This window comes from Dendrobates tinctorius, unplaced genomic scaffold, assembly GCF_039654945.1.
Source record: "Dendrobates tinctorius isolate UK_male_01 unplaced genomic scaffold, ASM3965494v1 ptg000070l, whole genome shotgun sequence".
Classification (NCBI taxonomy): Eukaryota; Metazoa; Chordata; class Amphibia; order Anura; family Dendrobatidae; genus Dendrobates; species Dendrobates tinctorius.
This window is the reverse complement of record NW_027361738.1, coordinates 17,893,345-17,913,384: the sequence shown is the minus strand read 5'-3', so window position 1 is coordinate 17,913,384 and position 20,040 is coordinate 17,893,345. Positions and strand designations below refer to the sequence as shown.

At 41.2% G+C, this 20,040-nt stretch overlaps 1 protein-coding gene and 1 long non-coding RNA gene across 3 annotated transcripts in view; one reads left to right on the top strand and one right to left on the bottom strand.

The window, feature by feature from the left end:
• HDAC9 (histone deacetylase 9) overlaps positions 1-20,040 on the bottom strand; it is an 875,224-nt gene that overhangs the window by 814,235 nt on the left and 40,949 nt on the right. The window contains exon 2 of the mRNA XM_073581439.1: positions 19,864-19,986. Within this exon, the coding sequence (XP_073437540.1) occupies positions 19,864-19,900 (37 nt within the window). The 5' untranslated portion in view covers positions 19,901-19,986. The remainder of the gene's footprint in view (positions 1-19,863; positions 19,987-20,040) is intronic.
• Positions 1-20,040, top strand: part of LOC141095446 (uncharacterized) — a 103,063-nt gene that overhangs the window by 72,456 nt on the left and 10,567 nt on the right. The gene's annotated exons all lie outside the window — the stretch shown is intronic.

The window sequence follows — 20,040 nt, the reverse complement described above, 5'->3', positions numbered from 1 at the left end:
AGCAGTCAGCAATAGCGCCACTCACAGTCACATACGGCAGCAGGAGGAATTTACAAAAATAGCTAATCATTAAATTATGGTATATTTTAACAATTTGCCATCTCTTACTATAATAGGAATGTCCCTTGAAAGCCAAGTGATTGGTTAGCACTGAAGCCTGCAGCACTGGGTCCAGGGTTGCAACCCCACTAAGGACAACCTCTGCAAGGAGTTTGTATGTTCTCCCCGTGTTTGTGTAGGTAGGGAATTTAGATTGCGAGCCCCATTGGGGACGGCGATGATGATGCCTGTAAAGTGCTGCAGAATATGATAGCGCTATATAAGCAATGCTTAATGTATAAAAGAATAAATAATGGTGGATACATTTAGTATATAAATTCATTGGTTAGGTAAGCTAAAATATTCTTCTAACAATCTTTCAATTTAAAAGGATTGCCTAGTTTAGGAAAACAATTTTCCATTGCACTACTAGGGAATTCTAAGTCAGTAGAGGGGGTCCTCTATATTACTTTCTTACTATTACATTTCTTGGCCAGTGGAAAATTGCTAGAAAAAAAGCATCCCTAGCTTTAGAGCAGTGTTTCCCAAACTCCAGTCCTCACGGCCCCATCAGATCCGGTTTTCAGGATTTCCTTAGTATTGTACAGGTGACAGAATTATTAGCAAGGCATCAGACACTGCCACAGGTTCTCCCACTTGAGCGATAATAGGGAAATCCTGAAACATAATCTGCTGGGAGACGTAAAGACTGGACTTTGGGAAACACTGGACTAGAGAATCTGTGCTGTTCTGCATTACACAGATGGCCCATGGACTTGAATAGACACCTTGTAATGTTTAATTTCACCAGTGATGGCGCTGCACATACATGGACAACTTACTGCTGCCAAATGCCAGATTACACTTGGTTGTTGGGAATACTATGTGATCTGCCTTTTGTTAAGGTACTTTTCTAACTGACAGAGTTGCTACAACTGTTAAGATGTTTATTGGTTTATAATCAGGTAAATGGTAAAAAAATGAAACAATTTAAGGATGTTCCAGTGTAACGGGGGCCGGGGTGGTAGTTATGGCAAGGGGCTGCTGTTCCCGCACACCCTGGCACCCCGCTGCATTAACAAAGTATCTGTTCTCTGGTGTGGTGTGTGTGTGAGATATTTCCCTCACTTGGGAATCAGAGTCCTCCTCAGCTTGCAGGGTCCTGGTCTTCTGCAACAACACACAATAACCATCAGAGTCCAAGCTCAATTAAAAAATAATATTACTTAGCTCATCCAGTTTAGATACAGACACCACACAGCAATCTTCATAGAGTTCTTCCTGTCTCCATTTGTTTCCATACCGTATCCTTCGGTACCGCAGCTCCCTGAGTAGCCAAGCTAGCTTGTTCTTAGTGCTCCCCATCCATTTCCCCCATCCTGGGCGAAAGTAAAGGATGCTGCTGCCAATCCTTGTCAGACTGTAGGTCTTGGACGTCATGGAAGTGTCCCATAAGCCTAGCTGCCCTTTCTCTCATGCTGCTCAAATCATGATTACAACCATACAGTATAGACAAATCAACATCTTTATTGAGAAAATTATAAAACATATATACCGTATATACTCAAGTATAAGCCGAGAATTTCAGCCCATTTTATTTAGGCTGAAAGTGCCCCTCTCAGCTCATACTAGAATCATTATCCTAGGGGGTAGGCGCGGGAGGGGGAGTACAAGAGCCGGCGGCTGTCAGATCATACTCACACCCTCCTGGGGCGGTCTCTGCGCTTCTTGCTTCTCAGATGGTCTCTGGCGCCGCAGCTCTTACTGTGTTCTGCGGTGCACACATATTCATTACTTTAATGAGGTACCACGTGACCGCTGAACACCGGAAGGAGCTGCCGATGCCCGGAGACCATCGGAGAAGCAAGAAGTGCAGAGACCGCACCAGGAGAGGGTGAGTATGATGGGGAGAACAGGGGAAGCCATGTGATATTCACCTGTCCCCGTTCCACTGCCCTCGCCGCTCTGTCTTCCGCATCCTCTGGCTGTAACATTCAGGTTAGAGGGCGCGATGACGTGGTTAGTGCGCACCCTCTGCCTGAACAGTCACTGCTGAGACCCGGAAGACAGAGCGGCACACGGCGGTGGAACGGAGACAGGTGAATATCGCAGGTCCCAGGGCCCTGAGCCAGCGGTGACACCGGCACCTGGCCCCCATAGCGCGCCGGTGTCCCCGCCTGCTAAAAAAGTAATGTGCTTTGTGTGTGTATGTATAGGTACTGTATGTGTGTGTGTGTGTGTGTGTATATATATATATATATATATATATATATATACACACATAAAGGGAACCTATCGCATTGTACATTCACACTAATCTGTGGACAGAATGTAAAGTGAGAAGATATATATATATATATATATCTATATATATATATATATATATATATATATATATATATATATATATCAGTCCAGTGGGTGGACCCACACAGTGATTGACAGCTACATTTTCATGCACAGTCATATTGGAAAGACTGTCCATCCCTTTATAGGACCACCCACTGGACTCCTATAAATACAAACACCAGGGATTTGAAGGAATAAAATCCAAATTTTATTGAAAATTTTCCAACAAAAATGTATATCAATCCTATCTTCTCCTCCTGCTCTATACCATCCTGCCTGAAAATCGGATGCCATTTTTCAACATCACAGGTTCCTTTTGACTTGATTTTCCATCTGATTTTCAAAGTGGTCATGTGCTGCTTTATACGATGTTTTCCGTGAAGTATCAATATACATTAATAAAACACTGTTTAATTCTGTCTCGCTTAATCATATTGCTCATTTATGATGGAATGTTATTACTTTATACCCTCACAAGTGCTGCTCTTTTGCGTTGTGGCAGCGGTACCCCAGTGCCGATGTGTCCCCTATAACTGTTCCATGATGCTGTAGTAATTGTCTTGTTTTTTCTTGTCTTTGGATTCCTTATACATGAAACACGTGTACATTTCTACTCCTCGCCCTCCCACACGCCCACCATTATAGCATTCTGTCTTTAGAGCATGTGACGCGAACAGGATGTAAACATTTCCTTAATGGCCTTGCTGTTTTATTGAGCAAACAAATAACAATGCCCCAATCCATTGTCCCCTGGAGGAGCTTGCTATTGTTTTTTTTTTTTTCTTGCAGTGGGAATTAATAAGTCGTTTAGAAAACCCGTCTCTCTGGGGTAAAGTGCAGTTGTTTTCTACATGGAAGTGTTGTGTTGGAAGTCCTCGTTGCCACACAAGGGCCTAGGCTTTGCATCATTCATTATAGAGAAACATATTCAGATACATTACTGAAGGGAATGATGAGCGGTAACTGCACTGTTCAGCCTCCATCAGAAAGGCTTGGGAGGAGAAGCACTTGTTGGAAATGTCAGCCAATGTAACCAAATTATTAGAAAATCTCTAGAGGTGAATTAAATTCTTTAACACAATGAGGCAACGTACCCTGCTGTAATGAAGCTGAGCACAGGAAGGGACATAACATCAACTGCAAAAGTGAAAGTCTCCAGAGATGTTCTCTAAAGACTAATTGCCTTTGTTACACATGGGCACAACTGACACGGAAAAGCAGATTCGATGGAGCCCATTTACTCTTGTTGCAAGGACAACATCTGCAAGAAGTTAGCATGCTCTCCTGGTGTTTGCGTGGGTTTCCTCACCGTACACTGGTTATCGCCCACACTCCAAAGTCACACCAAAAAGGATTTTAGATTGAGTGCCCCAATGGGGACAGGGATGACAATAACTGTAAAGCGCTGCGGAAAATGATGGTGCTATATAGTCAGGGCCGGCGTTAGCAGCAGGCAGACGAGGCAGCTGCCTATGGTCCCCGCTCCCTCAGGGGCCTCAAGCTAGTGGTGTGCCACTGGGGCCCCTGAGTCAGGGGGGTCCGCCTGCAGCCAGCGCCGACTCCGCGCTGCCGCCTTCAAAGCAATGATGGATGAGAGAGCGTCAGATGATGCTCCCTCTCCTATCATTCCTCTCTGCCTCTGACACTGCGGGTGCATGATGACGTCACTTCATCATGCGCCCACTGTGTGCCACCGTTGAGACCGGAGCAGAGCCTGGAGCAGCACGAGGCAAGAGGAGAGGTGAGGATTGTGGGTTTTTTTTTTAATATATCAGTGAGTACTGGACTGTGGGGACATTCTCGGGGGGGCTACATTATATTCTGTGGGGGGCGGTATTATATTCTATGGGGGTACATTATATTCTATGGTGAAGTGGGCTGCATTATATTCTATGGGGGGGCTACATTATATTCTATGGGGGGCTGTATTATATTCTATGAAGGGTGATTGCATCATACTCTGAGTTATTTACAAGTTTATGACCACTTATAAAATGTGTTCAGAGCGCTTCCCATTGTGTTGGATTGTCAATGCAATCTTCTCTCACTCTTGACACACTGATATAAAAGTAGGCAAAACAATTTGTCCTTTATTTATTCGTTTCAGGTAAAATTTACACTTGTTTGTTACTAAGAGGCTCCAGCAGGTTAGTTGGATATGTGGAACAACAGAATGCTGATCCAAACACCTTGCAGTTTGCAGGCATTGAACTGGTTAATTGTCCTGTACCTCTTACAAAGAGAAGCAAAATGGATTATTAAAACAAATGCCAAGGGCCCATTGGGGGTAAATGACAGGTCTAATTTGTTTATGTGTTTATAAAAAATGTTATGATATGACTTTGTCAGTTGATTGCGCTATGACGTCTACCACATGTACACCTGGTATAAGGGAGGTGATTATTCGTCTCATGTTTGGACTCGCAGAAGCGCTGGGATAGGTGCGAAATGGCTGTTGTCCGCCTTCACTTCCCTGCTCCCCCTGCATGTTAAAGGATTGTCCTGCCACATGGAATAAATGACATTAACCTTTTTTAAGAAGCAATGGTGAGTGCTGTTTCTTATTTCAATATTAAAGTAACATTAAATGCAATATCTAGAACTTTATAAAAAACAAAAAATGTACCTGAGCCCTAGCAGGCAGGTAATTCCAAATTACCTGTCTATTGTGCCCGGAGCTGTTCTTCCCAAGCACAGAGCAGTCACATACTGCTCCTGCCGGGGATTCAGCTGCCTCTGCTGACGTGACGGGGCGGTACTTCCGTCATCATTCTTACTGACAGCTGGCTCCCCCAGTTAGGCAGCGGGGATCCGGCTGTCAGAGTGATGCTGGAAGTCCTGCCCCATTGACAGAGCAGAACGGAAAAGAAGCCTCTGCTCTGTAGACGTGACATCAGCAGAAGCTTCTGAATCCCCGGCAGGAGCAGTCAGTGAGCACTTAATGCGGGAAGAACAGCTCCATGCACAACAGGCAGGTAAGTTGCAATCACCTGCTTATTAGTGCTTAGGTATATTTTATGTTTTTTATCATATCCATGATATACCCTTTAAACGTGGTCCCAGTCTTAGATTTGTTATACCTACCCCGGGTTGTATGATTTATCCTTTCTGGTTACGTTTTTGAATACACTACCCAGTATCATGATTCTGGGATGTCACTATGTTCTCTGTACTGTGACATCAGTGTGTATAATCGGTGTGCTGCAATGCCACTGAACATACCCGAACTATGACATAACTGTGTACATTTTCATTCTACTGTGCTTTGACTTGCCTGAGATTATCTCTAAACTGTGATGTCACACTGTGCATTATTCCTGTGCACTAAGGAAAATTTAAAAAAAAAAATCACAGGCTGATAAAAATCTCTGGGATCCTGAGTTGTAACTCTTTGTGCATCCAGTTTTTCACACAAATGGTATATCAGAAATACACTCTACCCTTAAAAGCACAGTACTGTGACACATGCAGGGTAAGAATGCACCACAATGAGTCAAACATGCTACAAATAGCACTTGGTATATGGGCTCTAGATTTTACATAATATTGGGGTCCCTGGGCCTCCAGCTTTTCCACTTCTCTGAGTTCACTTCTGCAACTTCATTTCAGCAATAGGGCTTCGACACCTAAACCCCCATTGATTAAAAACGTTGATGCTTTTTTTTGCAGTTACGCTTCAAAGAAATTTTATAACTTTAAAACTGTAACTGATGATTCAGGAGCATAACTAGTGAGGAACAAGTGAGGCGTTTGCCCTGGACATACTCAGCAGGGTGGCGCTGTTGGGCTGCCTCTGTTATGAGACCAGATTAGGACCTCTCCTCATACAGCTCTCTGAGGTGTCTCCCGTGCCTTGACATCAGCTATATATTTGTCCTAAGATCAGAGACACAGCTGAATGAACGGTGGAGCAGGAAGCAATCTGGTCCTTCATATGCTGATCGGTTAATATGTATACATTTTAGTCCTTTAAGTTTATGAAAACCACATTCCATCCAAAGTACAACACAAAGCCATTCACAATAATGGACTTCTTCGCCCCCAGAAGAAGAATATATCGAAACGCGCATTGGGGTGAGAGCAGGTCTTCATTGGTCCCCTACTGAGGTAATAACACCTGGATAGCATTTTTGATAAATATATATTCGATTTGACAATGTTTGTAGGCACTTAAGCACTTTGCTTTTGATTTTTTAGGGCATTTTATTGGCACATTTTTTAAAGATATATTCATGGTGATTTTTGTTTCACTTGTGCACTTTAATTTTGTTTAAATTGGTGCAGCTTCATAATATCACCCAAAGAATGAGTGCCCTTGCCATATTATACTATTGAGGAAACAATATATTGATATTATTTTATGCATTGAATTGGTTTGGTAATTTTTACATGCACTCAAGCACTTTGCTTTTAATAATTTCTAAAGGTATCCTATTGCACATGATATGTTTATTGTTACTGGTGTTTTGATATATATTTTTCTAGTTTAAATCTGTGCATTGAAGTAATTTTGCCCAATGTTTATTGCTATGAGTGGCATTGTCTAGTCTGTACTGTCATTTACTGTGCCAATATTTAATATTTTGAACCAATTTTGATCTGCTTTTTGGCAGGAGGCATCATCATCTTTTTTATAATAAATATTATTGAAAAAGTATCAGGGTAGAGGAAAAGGGAAAAGTCAGCTCATCAATCTCTGCAGGAACCTGGTTATCAGACATGCACAGAGGCACCTTGATGAAGGGCATAGTCCAAAATGAAGAAAGGAAAAAACTCCAGCGTGTATACTGAGAAAAGTTAAAATTCCAATTTAATTGAAAACATCATTAAAAAATATGTAAATCCATTACTAGGTAGCACACATGATGGATGGAATCCCCGGTATAACCAATGCGTTTCAACCAATAAAGGTCTTAATCATGGTATATCAAAGATGTTTTCAATTAAATTGGAATTTTAACTTTTCTTAGTATACACGCTGGAGTTCTTTCCTTTTTCTTTCTTCAATAAATATTTTTGGATTTTTGTGATATAAAGTAAAGAAAACTCTAACTAGACGTTCTTTTGTCTGTCCATTATTGTGGATGGCTCTGTGTTGTACTGATCAGTCAAAATAAAGATTGAAGTTTCTACCAGGATTTGTGGGTCAAGTAAATGTCAGCTGGAAAGATGAGCAAGACACAGTCAAGTGTGTGTCAAAGATACACAGCCAAATGACACCGTAGAGATCACATAGATCCCATCACTGCCACCAGTTGTCAAGGGAACACAACGTCGCTGCCTCCAATTGTCAGGACAATTTTGCAATTATCTGATGAGTGATGGACGAGACCGTGGCTGCTTCCAGTACTAGGCCAGTTTTTTGGGAACTAACAGGGAGCATATGATATATACACCTCTGATTTCAATGCATGGAATATATGTATATACCCCGGTAAGATAACTGCCAGGTCAGCAATAACTAAAAGAACCACTATCTGCACCACCAATCGTTGGTCACCCCTTATGTAGCATTGGCGTTCCTGCATGCTTCCCATCGTTCCCTCCCCGACAGGGACACTAACTCACTGCTGAGGCCCCCAACCAGCACTTCCTCCTTCTCCTGATGATCAGGGGTCTGTACATAGCTCGCAGATCCCTGGTCACTGCGTTTAGAGCATGCGTGCTCCTGGTCTCTTAAAGGGACAACATGCACTATTGTAAAGTGTCCCCACCCAACAGCTGGGAGACTTTTATTATTTAAGGCACTCCTACCTATTGGGAGGTGCCTGAGCAAAGTGTATACTAGTCTGCACCATGGCTAGTTCTAAGGTTCCCTGTCTTAGTACCTGCCAGTAGCCACTAGTTCCCCCTACTATTTGCCAGTACCTTTTAGTACCCACTCGTTTCTGCCTATCCCTGCTGGTGCCTTTCAACATCTGCCTGCCTGTTTACCAGCCGTCACTGCCTGCACCTGCTGTGCCAGTCAGTATTCCAGCCACATCTGCCAGTACTGGCCGTGCCTGTCTACACCTGCCATGTCTTCCAGTATTCCTGTGGTGCCTACCTGTACCTGCCCCCTTTGGGGGTCAACTGCCATGTGTCTGAGGTGTGTCCTGGAGTAGCACCTGGTGACTATCCGGAGCCAAGTCTAAACCCACTATCAAGGGCTCTTTCAAAATCAGGTGTTTACCTAGTCATACCCCTCCAGGTTCTCCTCTGTCCATGGCACAGTGGATCCACCACTATTCTTGTTACTCGCTTCAGGTAGCGTATGGCTTCAGGAGTGTAGTTTAAAGAGCAAGTGAAACGGATCTATTACATTTTATATTTAATCCAGAAAGATAAGCAATGTTTATAAAAATTATACAAGATGCTACAGAATGGGAACAAAACAATGCAATGTGTACAATTACATACAATAAAAAAAGGATACCAAAAGAAACGTACTAAACCAGGTCGCATAAATGGCTCATAGTTTAGCGGAGGGAAGTACTCCTGATTTTAAAAATGGACACTCACACAGCAACAATATCTTACCAGAATGACAAAAATCCAAACCCTTTTTCTGCTTTTTGTTAGCTCTAAGTTATACCCAAACACTTCCCCTTTATAACCTTATGTGGGGGTGGATTGTGGGATGCGCTGGGCCTGTTAGAATTTGATGAGATCCTCAACTTACAGGATATCTTCACCTTGTAGATTCCAGCAAGAGATATGGTTATGTTTTTAAAAGTGATTTTATGTTAACATGGAGACTAAATATGACAGGTATAGCATCATCTATCGGATGTTATTAAGTTGGAGTTATAATGGTCATACAGTGATGTCAGTGAGTGTCTTGTTCATCCCTTCAATGCCAAAAATCTATATTCCATAAATATCATATTGATACAAACCCCAATATTCATATTTGTACAATGGACACGCAACATCTGGAACACTCTCTTTGAACCATGTTCCATCCTTGTGTGTAAACAAATATCAGGCTTGCCTTCCCTTTCCAGGCACAAATCTCCTGTTTAATTACAGTATGTAATGGAAGAGCTGAGTGTGTGGCAGAGTATGTGGTAGAGTGTGTGTGGTAGAATTGAGTAAGTATATTGCAGAGCTGAGTGTATAGTAGAGCTGAGTGTATAGTAGAGCTGAATGTGTGTGTGTGGTTGAGCTGAGTGAGTGTATAGCTGAGCTGAGTAAGCGTATATCATAGCTAAGATTATGGCAGAGATCAATGTGTATGTGGCACACTCAAATATAATTGAAGCTCCGACCATCACTACTTCCGGTGACGAAGTAAAGTGCACCAGAGGTCATCTGATCATGCTGCTGTTGTCACTGCTGTGCCACAAAGGAGGATAGGATAACAAACATAAGCTCTCCATGGAGTTACAGATACAGGGGAGTTTTATTGGGGGGAAATAGTGTGAGGGAACATTTAAGGGTGAAAATGTGAAAAGTCTGCACAAGATAGGGACTAGGCAGTGTTGGTTGGACATAGTGTGATATCACTGTATGTGGGAAAGTATGCATGGATGGAGAGTGAAGAGGGGGACACTGTACAAAGACTGAATATTATGGGGGGACACGGTGTGAGGGAGCTCAGTATAGAAAGGGACAATGAAGATAAGGATAGTGTAGAGGTTATAGCTAATAAGGAGAACAGTGTAGCAGAAATAGTTCATAAGGGGGATGCTGTGGAGGCAATATTTTATAGGAGAGGACAGTATGGTGGCCATTTACTATAAAAGGGACAGTGTGGGGGACATATTCCGTGCAGGGAGCAGCAGGAGGGGTAATTATTCAGAGGCATAGCATAGGTCAGGTTTTTTAAGGGTATTGTGTCGAGATGCACTACAGAAAACTGGAAAGGATGAAAGTCTACAAAGATGAGCTATGGATATTGTGGTAGATCGGCTCACTCGGCTGCACTTAGAAATAGACACAGGAACACTGTTTCTTTAAATCTTCCCCTTTTTTTTAAAGGTACAGCATAAACCAGAGCAGTATAGGCAAAACAAATACGGCCTTTCTGGCCTAATGGGAAAACAAAACATGACGTATAGCACTGTCCATATTGCTGCGAGAACAACAACAAAAAGTTCAGCTTTTCTTATCATGAAAACAGAGCGCTGGAGCGTGCAACTCCAGGCACACCTAACACCGTATGAGACAGAAGGCTGTGTATTTATCCTCTGACTCCACCCACTCTACAGCCGTTCAGTCAATGTAGCCCTAAACATGTGTAATTAACCCCTCTCAGCATTTAGTGTGCTGGATCGTTTTCCTAGGTTCATATCACTGAAGCTAACAACCACAATGATACATATCTCCTCTCCAGTACTTTGCCAGTGACTTTATCACAATATGAAAAGTCATTATGGCATCTGGACAAGATTGAGATGAAAAGAATTGAACATACTGTTGTTCCTGTATGGTCCACATTTGATGATAGCTGTTAACTCCCTGTGTCAATCTACCATTGTTAAGGATATTCAGGAGTAGTAGATTTATGTAAAACAAATGCATATGGTGCTAACTTTACGTTGCATTTGATCATTCTACTAAGCCTTGTGATGTGTTCATGTACTGATGGAGGTTCCGGTGCTGCATTTATGTACTGATCATGGTTGTGGTGATGTATTCATGTACTATACTGATCGGTAGTTCTAATGATGATGTATTCATAAATTAATGGTGGTTCTGGTTCTGTATTAATTCATTGATGGTGGTTCTGGTGATTTATTCATGTACTGATTGTGGTTCTGATGCTGTATTTATGTACTGATTGTAGTTTTATACAACATGTATGAAACTACAACTCCCAATATTCTGCTCGCATTTGGCCTTAAGTAACGCTACACAATAATATAATAAACTAATGAATGTAAACTTTACACAATTAAAGACCGTAATCATGGAGTATATTACTACTTCCAATAGGAAGCACCAGAGTTCAAGTCCTCTTCAGCTCTGAAGAGGTAATTTTTAAATTACATTTCCTAGAGAAGCATTTCATGCCCTTTAAGTTTCCTTATACTGGCATGTCAGGCATGTCACTGTCCCAAAGGGGAAACCTTACCCCTTAGATCCCAGTCAGAGACCTCTCATACAGTCAAATCAAATCTCTTGCTTTGCATTTAAAGAGGCAACACCTGAAAATGACCATCTCTGCCTTTTGGTTAGATCAAGTGTAGTATCATTCAAAAGTGCGAGCTTGGCCTGGGCTACCCCAGTAAATTGATACATTATTCACATTGGGTAGTATACTGAGTTGCTTCTAAAGTCATCTGGAGAAGACCCTGGTCATCCATGATCAAGGTCATTAGCTTGGGTAAGACTGAGATCCTTAGGTGCAAAGTGCCCCAGGAGTGGTGACCCTGGGATGCCCTAACTCACTGGGTGTAGGAAACCAACTTGAGTTTTAGGCACACTTTCGACGCACTTCACACTTTGTTTCATTTTGAGAACATACCCTTTCCAAGCATCTTGGCTGGGAAGGTGAATCTTTAAATACTATTACTAGAGGTTAGGACCATCCCAATTTTGGTACACGTTGATGCTGGTGGAAGTTTTTACTCTTTTTTTTTTTTTTTTTTTTTTTTTTTTTTTAACTGTTTACTAAGTACCCTATGGAATTTACTTACAGTAGGCTAAATGTTCATTTTTATTGTTTCTGTCTTAGGTTTTGTCTGTGTAATGACCAGTGTGAACAATCTCCTACAGTATTTTGTATGCATACTAATTCATACTTCAGTTCATTTTTTAGGTCAAGTTTCAGGTTTCTGCACTCTGTGCAGGTAAGGGACTGGTGTCCCTTTCTTTCAGTTGGACATTACTTTTATAAAGCTTCCCATTTGCTGGGTATCCATATTCGGGACCCGGTACTGCTCGGCCCATATTTACATTGACGTCGCTTTGACTCATAGTAAGGTTTTAATACTAGAGGTTAGCACCATCCCAATTTGACGCTAGTGGGATGGATTTTACACTTTTTTTTAAATCAAAAACTGTGTTTACAAAGTAGCCAATGTTATTTATATGCACCATTGCTTTTTAGTTAATTACTTACAGCAGGGTATATGTTAATTTTGTTTTTGTCTTAGGTTTTGCCTGTCATGACTGAGGCACAGATAGAGAAAGGGGCTGGTTTAGCTATGGAATTGAGCAGTCGGCTAACCTCTTTAAATCACACCTGTAGTCATATGCCGACAAAGGAAACGCTGTACTGTATCTAGCACAATACCGGGAGAAGACGCTCTGGAACTTGCGGTGAAATGGCTACCACTGGTTAATTCATTTTACTCAGCAAAAAATTACAGGAATTGGTTATAAAAGTGATGGTCCTGATACGACACAGTTTTTAATTGGCGCAGCAACCACGTAGCCCCTTTATCCCAATCTGGATCTTGCTTTTTATTCAAGCAATTTGCGATCCAAGCTTAGAGGTATCTTTTCTTTTTTTTTCATCTTCGCAAATAACAAAGGCAACTGACATAATGTACCAAGCAGGTCTATTTCCTGTACCATAGGTCTGATGACACAGAGAACTCAGGAGAATCAGCCGCAAGAGAATAAAAGGTACAAAAATATAGTCTCAAATAGCAGGTCCAAAACCCCAGCGGTGATTAAACCAGATTGTTCTGTTTTAGAAAAGTACCACTTATGAGACCTGGAGGAACAATCAACAGCGATGCCCCCCCCCGTCACACCAGGACAACTAAGGACAAGACCTGTGTGACTGTTAGTGAGTTATCGAATACTGGCTCATACCTTATAGAAGAAGCTATTCTAATTTCCAAGCCAAGAAGCTGTAAGAGTTGAAGGACTATTTCATTGTTGAGGTGGTTTCTGTAAGGGAGAAATCACCTTGATTCTGTAACAAGAACCATTAAAGCTCTCCGGTTGTATATATTCCTATCGCTGCTAGTCTAGGATAACTTTTATGAGGTTATTATACTAGAGGAGATGTTTCGGCTCCGGCACTGTGAGCAGCATAATTATAATACTGCGGATAATAACTTCAGTAATAAAGAAATGCCACACCACATCTATTATTTCAGCAGTTTAGTGCTCGGCATATCCTATTCACTTCCAGCTCTATGTCAGAGCAAGTTGACACAATATATATTATTTTAATGCCAGCGTATAAAATATTCAACTGGTGTAGCGATTTCGTGCTATCGGAAACAGTTTCAGTCCCGTCACAAATTAATATATTTCATACAATATTCTGGTGAATAGTTTATTTACCAAATTTAAGTTCTAAGCTTTATCAAAACCTATAGATCTAGGACATTAATTCAGTAATTAAAGGGGAAATTTAGTCAAAAGGTCTTCTATGTCAGAGATATATTGGATAAAATTGGTAAATTATTTTCGACGACCAGTTTTCTGCTTAAAGACACACCTATAGAATCCTGTCAGCACTACCCCTTTGGTAAATGGAAAGGGGCGCAGCCTACAGGATTCTCTGGGCGTGTCTTTAGGCTGTTCTGCAATATTACTATGTGAGCAATGTCCCCTTACAATTGATAGTTCAGTTAGGCTTGGCGATTTCTGGTCACACATGGTGGTAAGGACACTTGAATATTGTAAAACTTCATCCATCATTTACATGTCAGGCATTTATACTGCTGATGACAGGTATAATCCTTAGGGCAGGATCACACAAGTGTAAAAAAAAAAAAAAATCATCAGAGTTTCATCCAGAAAACTTGGATGATTTTTTGTCATTTGTCATTTTACAGCAGCAGGTATTAATTTACAAGACCATTTACAGTTTCTAATGTTATATACGGTAGTTACATAGGTTGAAATATTACCTAGGTCCATAAAGTTCAACCTTTCTCCACCAGTTATACATTTTTTGTCCCAAAATTATATATAACCCACAATGTTATGTGTACTGAGGAAATCATTCAGACTTTTTAAAAGCTGTCATGGTGTCTGCCACTACTACTTCTTGTGATCGGCATTCCACAGTGACTGCTCTAACTGTAAAGAACCCTTTCCTATTTAGCTGCCGGAATTGCCTTTCTTCCACCCGTAATGAGTGCCTCCTGGTCCTTAGTAAGGTCCTTGGAAGGAAAAAGTCATGCGCCAGCCCTTTGTACTGGCCACACATATATACATACATGTAAATGAGATCTCCTCTGAGGCGTATTTCTTCTAAGCTAAACAAGCCCAACTTTTCCAACCTCTCCTCATAAGAGAGGCCTTCCATCCATCCCTTGTACTAATCTAGTTGTCCGCCATTGAACTGATTCTAACTTCTGAATATCCTTTTTTAAAAAGCGGCACCCAAAACTGGATCCCATATTCTAGATCTGGCCTCACCAGGCATTTATAAAGGGGTAGTAATATATTCAAAAATTGTAATGTATCTGAAAAAACGGATGCTATACTGTGGCTCCATATGGCATCCGATTTCTTTTGCGCACCCTTAGACTTGAATGGGGAGTGTCATCACACACATGGAAGAAACTAGCGCATGTTGCAATTTTTTTTATATACACAGATTAAGCCTGTGAAAAATCGCTTGTCTACACTGCCCCATTGAATAACATTGGTCTGAGTGAAGTTATTTTTTCCATTGACAGCACTCGTATTGAAAATATGGTTGTGTGAACAAGCTCTTATGATATATTTCTAAAAGTACTTCAAGTTTCTGAAACCCCATTCTCCATGCAGAAACGGGCAATCTAGTTAGGCCTAAAGTGCTTTGATGGAAGCTCTCACACAGTCTTTGGCTCACAACTTCATGGGGGTCCAGTTATACTTTACAGGCATGAGCAAGTAAAGTGAAAAATCAGACCAAATACTATATAGAGCCTACTAATCACACATCACGATGCACACTGTAACTCTAACCTATGTGTACAGCATTGTATCACTACAAGGTCTTCTGATGTCAGGACCGAGTATTCCACCATGTCAACCATCAAACAAGAGACTATCTGTAACCATCACTTTAAAAGAGTGTGTCAGTGGAAATTGGCCTATTTGTTTAAATTAGTTTTTTTGTGCTAAATGTATTTTTATGCTTTATTAATTTGATAGTCTTTCTTTCATATCATAATCTTTATTAAAACGGACACCATGGCTTTTTTACACTGTAATTTCCTGATGTTTTAGGAAACAACACATGTATATAGCACAGTGGTCCCCAACCTTTCTGACTTTGAGAGCCACATTCAGCTTAGTGAGAGGGTCGCGAGCCACAATAAGTACTGAGAGAGGGTCACGAGCCACATCCACCTCCCATCCCCCTCAAAGTAGTGTCAACCAAAGCCCCCATTACAGGTATGATGATAACCAAAGCTTTTCCACAGAAATCACTCCAAAGCAGTACACCGAGATCCAAGGGTTCCCACAATGCCCCCATTCAGTATTCTCCCATCAAGGACTTCCAACACACTGTTATATCCAGCTTTGAGTATCTCATCTAACAGCGTACCATACCTAAAACATCTCTAAACCCCTAAGACCATTAAATGTGCATCCAGATCTGCTCTTCTGTGCAGGGCTACTCACAAAATTCATCTTGAGATGTGCTCTTCATACCTGTTTGCTAGACCTGGAGCTAATGCATCAAGCTGGCAGACAGTCGCGAGCCACAATTGATGGGACCGCGAGCTACAGGTTGGGGATAGCACAATGAAGACTATGACCCAGGAAAAAACTTGTTGTGAAGGGAGGCAAAGCAATTTCAGTTGTAATATCGCCTATTGTGACTGGTGGTTCCTGGATCATAATAAGAAGTGCCAAAAACTAAAAAAATATAATATGAAAACCTGATTTAAGCAATAGATTTTCTGAAGAGACATCCACTTTGGGGATCTTGCTCTGCTATGAGTCATTTACTGCTGCTTGCAAATGAGCATTTGCCAGTCTCCCTTCGGATCTGCAACTGTAGAAAGACATCTGATAATTTGATTTGGATTGCTAAGGTGGCAGAGGCTGACCTGGCATTTATGAAGTGGTTCATGTATTGCATTTTTTATTGTTACCGAAATAAACTTCGAAAACTATTTGTAAAATTCTATTTATAGATACTGCAAAGAATAAAAAAAGAAAAAAAAAAAAAGAGATTCAGCCACTTAAGTGATTACTCTTAGTGGTATTACTGGGATGTACAATTTCTATCCGTCTTTTATTCCGGATTTCTGCAGAACAATAATTCCATTATCTGCCATCAAACAAACCCGCTAATTAAAGGATTGCTTCTTTTTCTCTCTAGCAAACCAAATTGCTGATTTTAATACTTGGTTAAATGCTTTGCATTTCTCTAGTGGTAAGAAATACACAAATAAGTGTGTGCCCAATAGTCTGAGAAATCCAAACAAATCTAGAAAGAAACTACAGTTGTGTGAAAAATTGTTTGCCCTTTTCCTGATTTCCCATTCTTTTGCATGTTGGTCACACTTAAATGTGTCAGATCGCCAACAAATGTAAATATTAGACAGAGAAAACGCAAGTAATAACAAAATGTAGCTTATAAATGAAGGTCTTCATTATTATGTGAAAAAGAAATCCAAACCTACAGGGCCCTCAGATCAAGGGTAGGTACATATGACGCCGAATTTGTTGGGATGAACACGTTTCAGGATACGCTGGCGTCTTTTATCCTGCAGCGTCTCTTTATTTTGCTCCTTTCTGGACATTTCCTGAGCGCTTTTGCAGCCTGAATAATGTACTTGTCACTTCTTTTAACCACTTCACATGTTTAGAGACCCGAAGCGGTTAAAAAACCTTAAGACTGAACATCTGAACAGCAAGTCGACTTGTAATGTATATTCATACGTTTATTATTTTTAGTGTTTATTTAGTCCTTTTTCGAGTAGCTTACAGAGTGGACTCACCAGAAAAAGATATTGAGTGCCCATACCAAAGGAGCAATTTCTTTATCTTCTTTGCATTACTCTGCATTGAAGCAGAAAATGATGAATTATCTCCTAGGGTATAATGTTTGACATAAATATTGATTCATTTGGTTACGATGGTGAGCATATGGCTAACCCCTTCCTGACATGTGACATAATAGTACGCCATAGGTTGGTTCGAGGAGTATGCAGCTGGCTCAGGAGCTGAGCCTGCAGCATACCAGGGAAATGCCAGCTATTTTACATAGCTGACATCTTCCTGTGACAGCTTCAGCTGCTGCTTTTCAATTATTTCAAAGCCACAGTCAGTCTCTTGACAGTGGCACCAGTGCAGATATGCACCAGCTCAGGCTTGGACTAGCCAACAGAAGAACAGGAGAATCCCCAGGTGGGGCCCTGTGCGAGATTGGGCCATCACCCTCTTATATGAGCAGAATTTTGGTGCTATATACTTGAATCACTATGTAGAGACAAAGGTGACATCTTGTTCATGTAACAATCTACCCAGTTTATTGAGGATAATGTCAGATTTGCATGTACCGGAAAAGTGGGGCCCTGGAGTTGGTTACTAGTAGGCCCTTGGCATCCCAGTTCGACACTGCACCAGCTCCTCTCAATACAATTGCGCGGGAATTGATATTTTTTTAGCTGCAAGAGGTCTTTTAAAGGAAACCTGTCACCACATTTTTGCTTCCTCATCTGAGAGCAGCATAAAGTTGGAAAAGAGACCCTGAGCCCAGTGATATATCACTTAGATTACTGGGAGCAATCAGAGTGTTTAGATGTAGCATGCAGAAGAGCTCAGAAAGGTAATCTTGCCAACACCACAGCTTTCTGTGTACACTGTATATTGACAGTGAGCTGCTTATCACAGGAGGGTGCGGAGTCGGACGACTTGGTATGAATGAGCTAAGACTGGGCAGTGATAATCTCCTGCTGATAAAACAATCATTGTTTGGAAACAACAGCACACAGCCTAATAAGAGTCACCTTTCCCTGAAATCTGTGTCTGAGCCCCCATCTCATGCTGAGATATAGCAAAAACCTGCTGACAGATTCCCATTGAAGGCTCCCACGACAGCCATTTTTGTCTTCCTGTGGCTGAGCGTCATAGGAGAACATAATTATAGTAAGATTGCAGTATGTATTATGAGGTTCATTTTTCCATAAACAGTGTAAGCCAAGAAAAAAAAACTTTGTAATCTATTTTTTTTAAAGACTACTTTTATCCCCACTTATCAGACTTCTCTGAATGCATTGTTAAGATATGTCTTCAATGAAGACAGGTTTTAGGCTCAATGAGGGGTCAGATTACAGTTGGTACCTCTAATAATATGTGAAGAGAGAATAAAAACTAGAGACCTAGAAAACTGATTACAAATCCAGGATGCAAGTCACAAAATAGAAATAGGAAATAGTATTGTTCCTTATGTAAACACACGAAGCTGCTTATTCCGATCAGTCCCCGAACATCACAGTCACTTTTTACCTTTGCATTTCACTATATGCATATTCCTATGCCATGTTTGTTCATTAAAGAAGCACTCCGCCCATCAAAGTTTTTGCCTCTTAATACATCGCAATCATCATATTATAGAGCACTGTGTTCTTACAATTGCTCATTTTGCCTTTCTACACAGCTATGTCTCCATACCTTGGACTCATTTCTGATGCTTATCTTTGGAAGCCATGTCTATTTCTTTTTTAACAAGCTGTGAACTGAACAGCCTGCCAAATCTAGCTGGAAAGGAAAATATCCCCCTGATGCAACTCATTTGTTTGGTCAAAATGTAGCTCATTTCATTAGCTGAACGGGACTAAATAGGGACATCTGCGTCCGGATGAGCCACTTTGCCTATGCAACAATTTACAGGAGTGACCTGGCCCATTGGTCATGCCATGATCAGACCACCGAATATCAAACATTTATGGTCTATCCTTAACTAGACAGTATTGAAAGGATTATTCCCAGAATCATAAATTAACCCCTGTGCATAGAATAACTTGCTGATCACTAGTGGTCCGCTTGTTGAGACCCCAGCGATCCTGACATCAGGACTCTACTGCCCTGCCTCGAATGGAGTGAAAGTGGACATGCTCAACCTCTGCTCCATTGAGTACCAATGCGACTGCCAGAAAAGCCAAGCACTGGGCTCAGCTATTTTCAGCAGTTCCATTGATAATGAATGTATCAGACACCAAACAAGTGCACCTCTACTCCACCGAGGACCGAGTCCCGTTCCAGGAGTCCCGGAGCCAGCTCTTGGGATCATTGGGAAACTCAGTGATTGGACCCTCATAAATGCAAAAAATCAAAGCAGTGCATTCTTATTATAGAGAGACATGTAAGACCCTGGAGCTGGGACCCATAAATATCTGCATATATTACTGGGAAAAGTGGCCAAACATTGTTCAGCTCCCATCAGGACACTGTAGGAATAAAAATACTATTCTGCCTCCACTGACGTCAAAGGACATTAGTAGAATGCGTATATATGGATATTGGAAAGAGATCTGTTCAAAGTCTTCAAGTCCTTCAAGCAATCATTGCGTAACACTATTAATAAAAAACGAAATTATGTAAATTCATATATTGATGAATAAAAAGGCTGACCTGGTGGTGCTGTGGAGCTGACGCTTGGAGACGACATGCTGACCAACTCTGATAGAACTCAAATCCACGATCTTGTAGAGGCAAGGAAAGATGTTTCAATATTTGGTTGGTCGAATGAAAGATCTGCAATCCAGAAGGAAAAAGTTTGACTTCCACAATCCTTTAGTATTTCAGAAG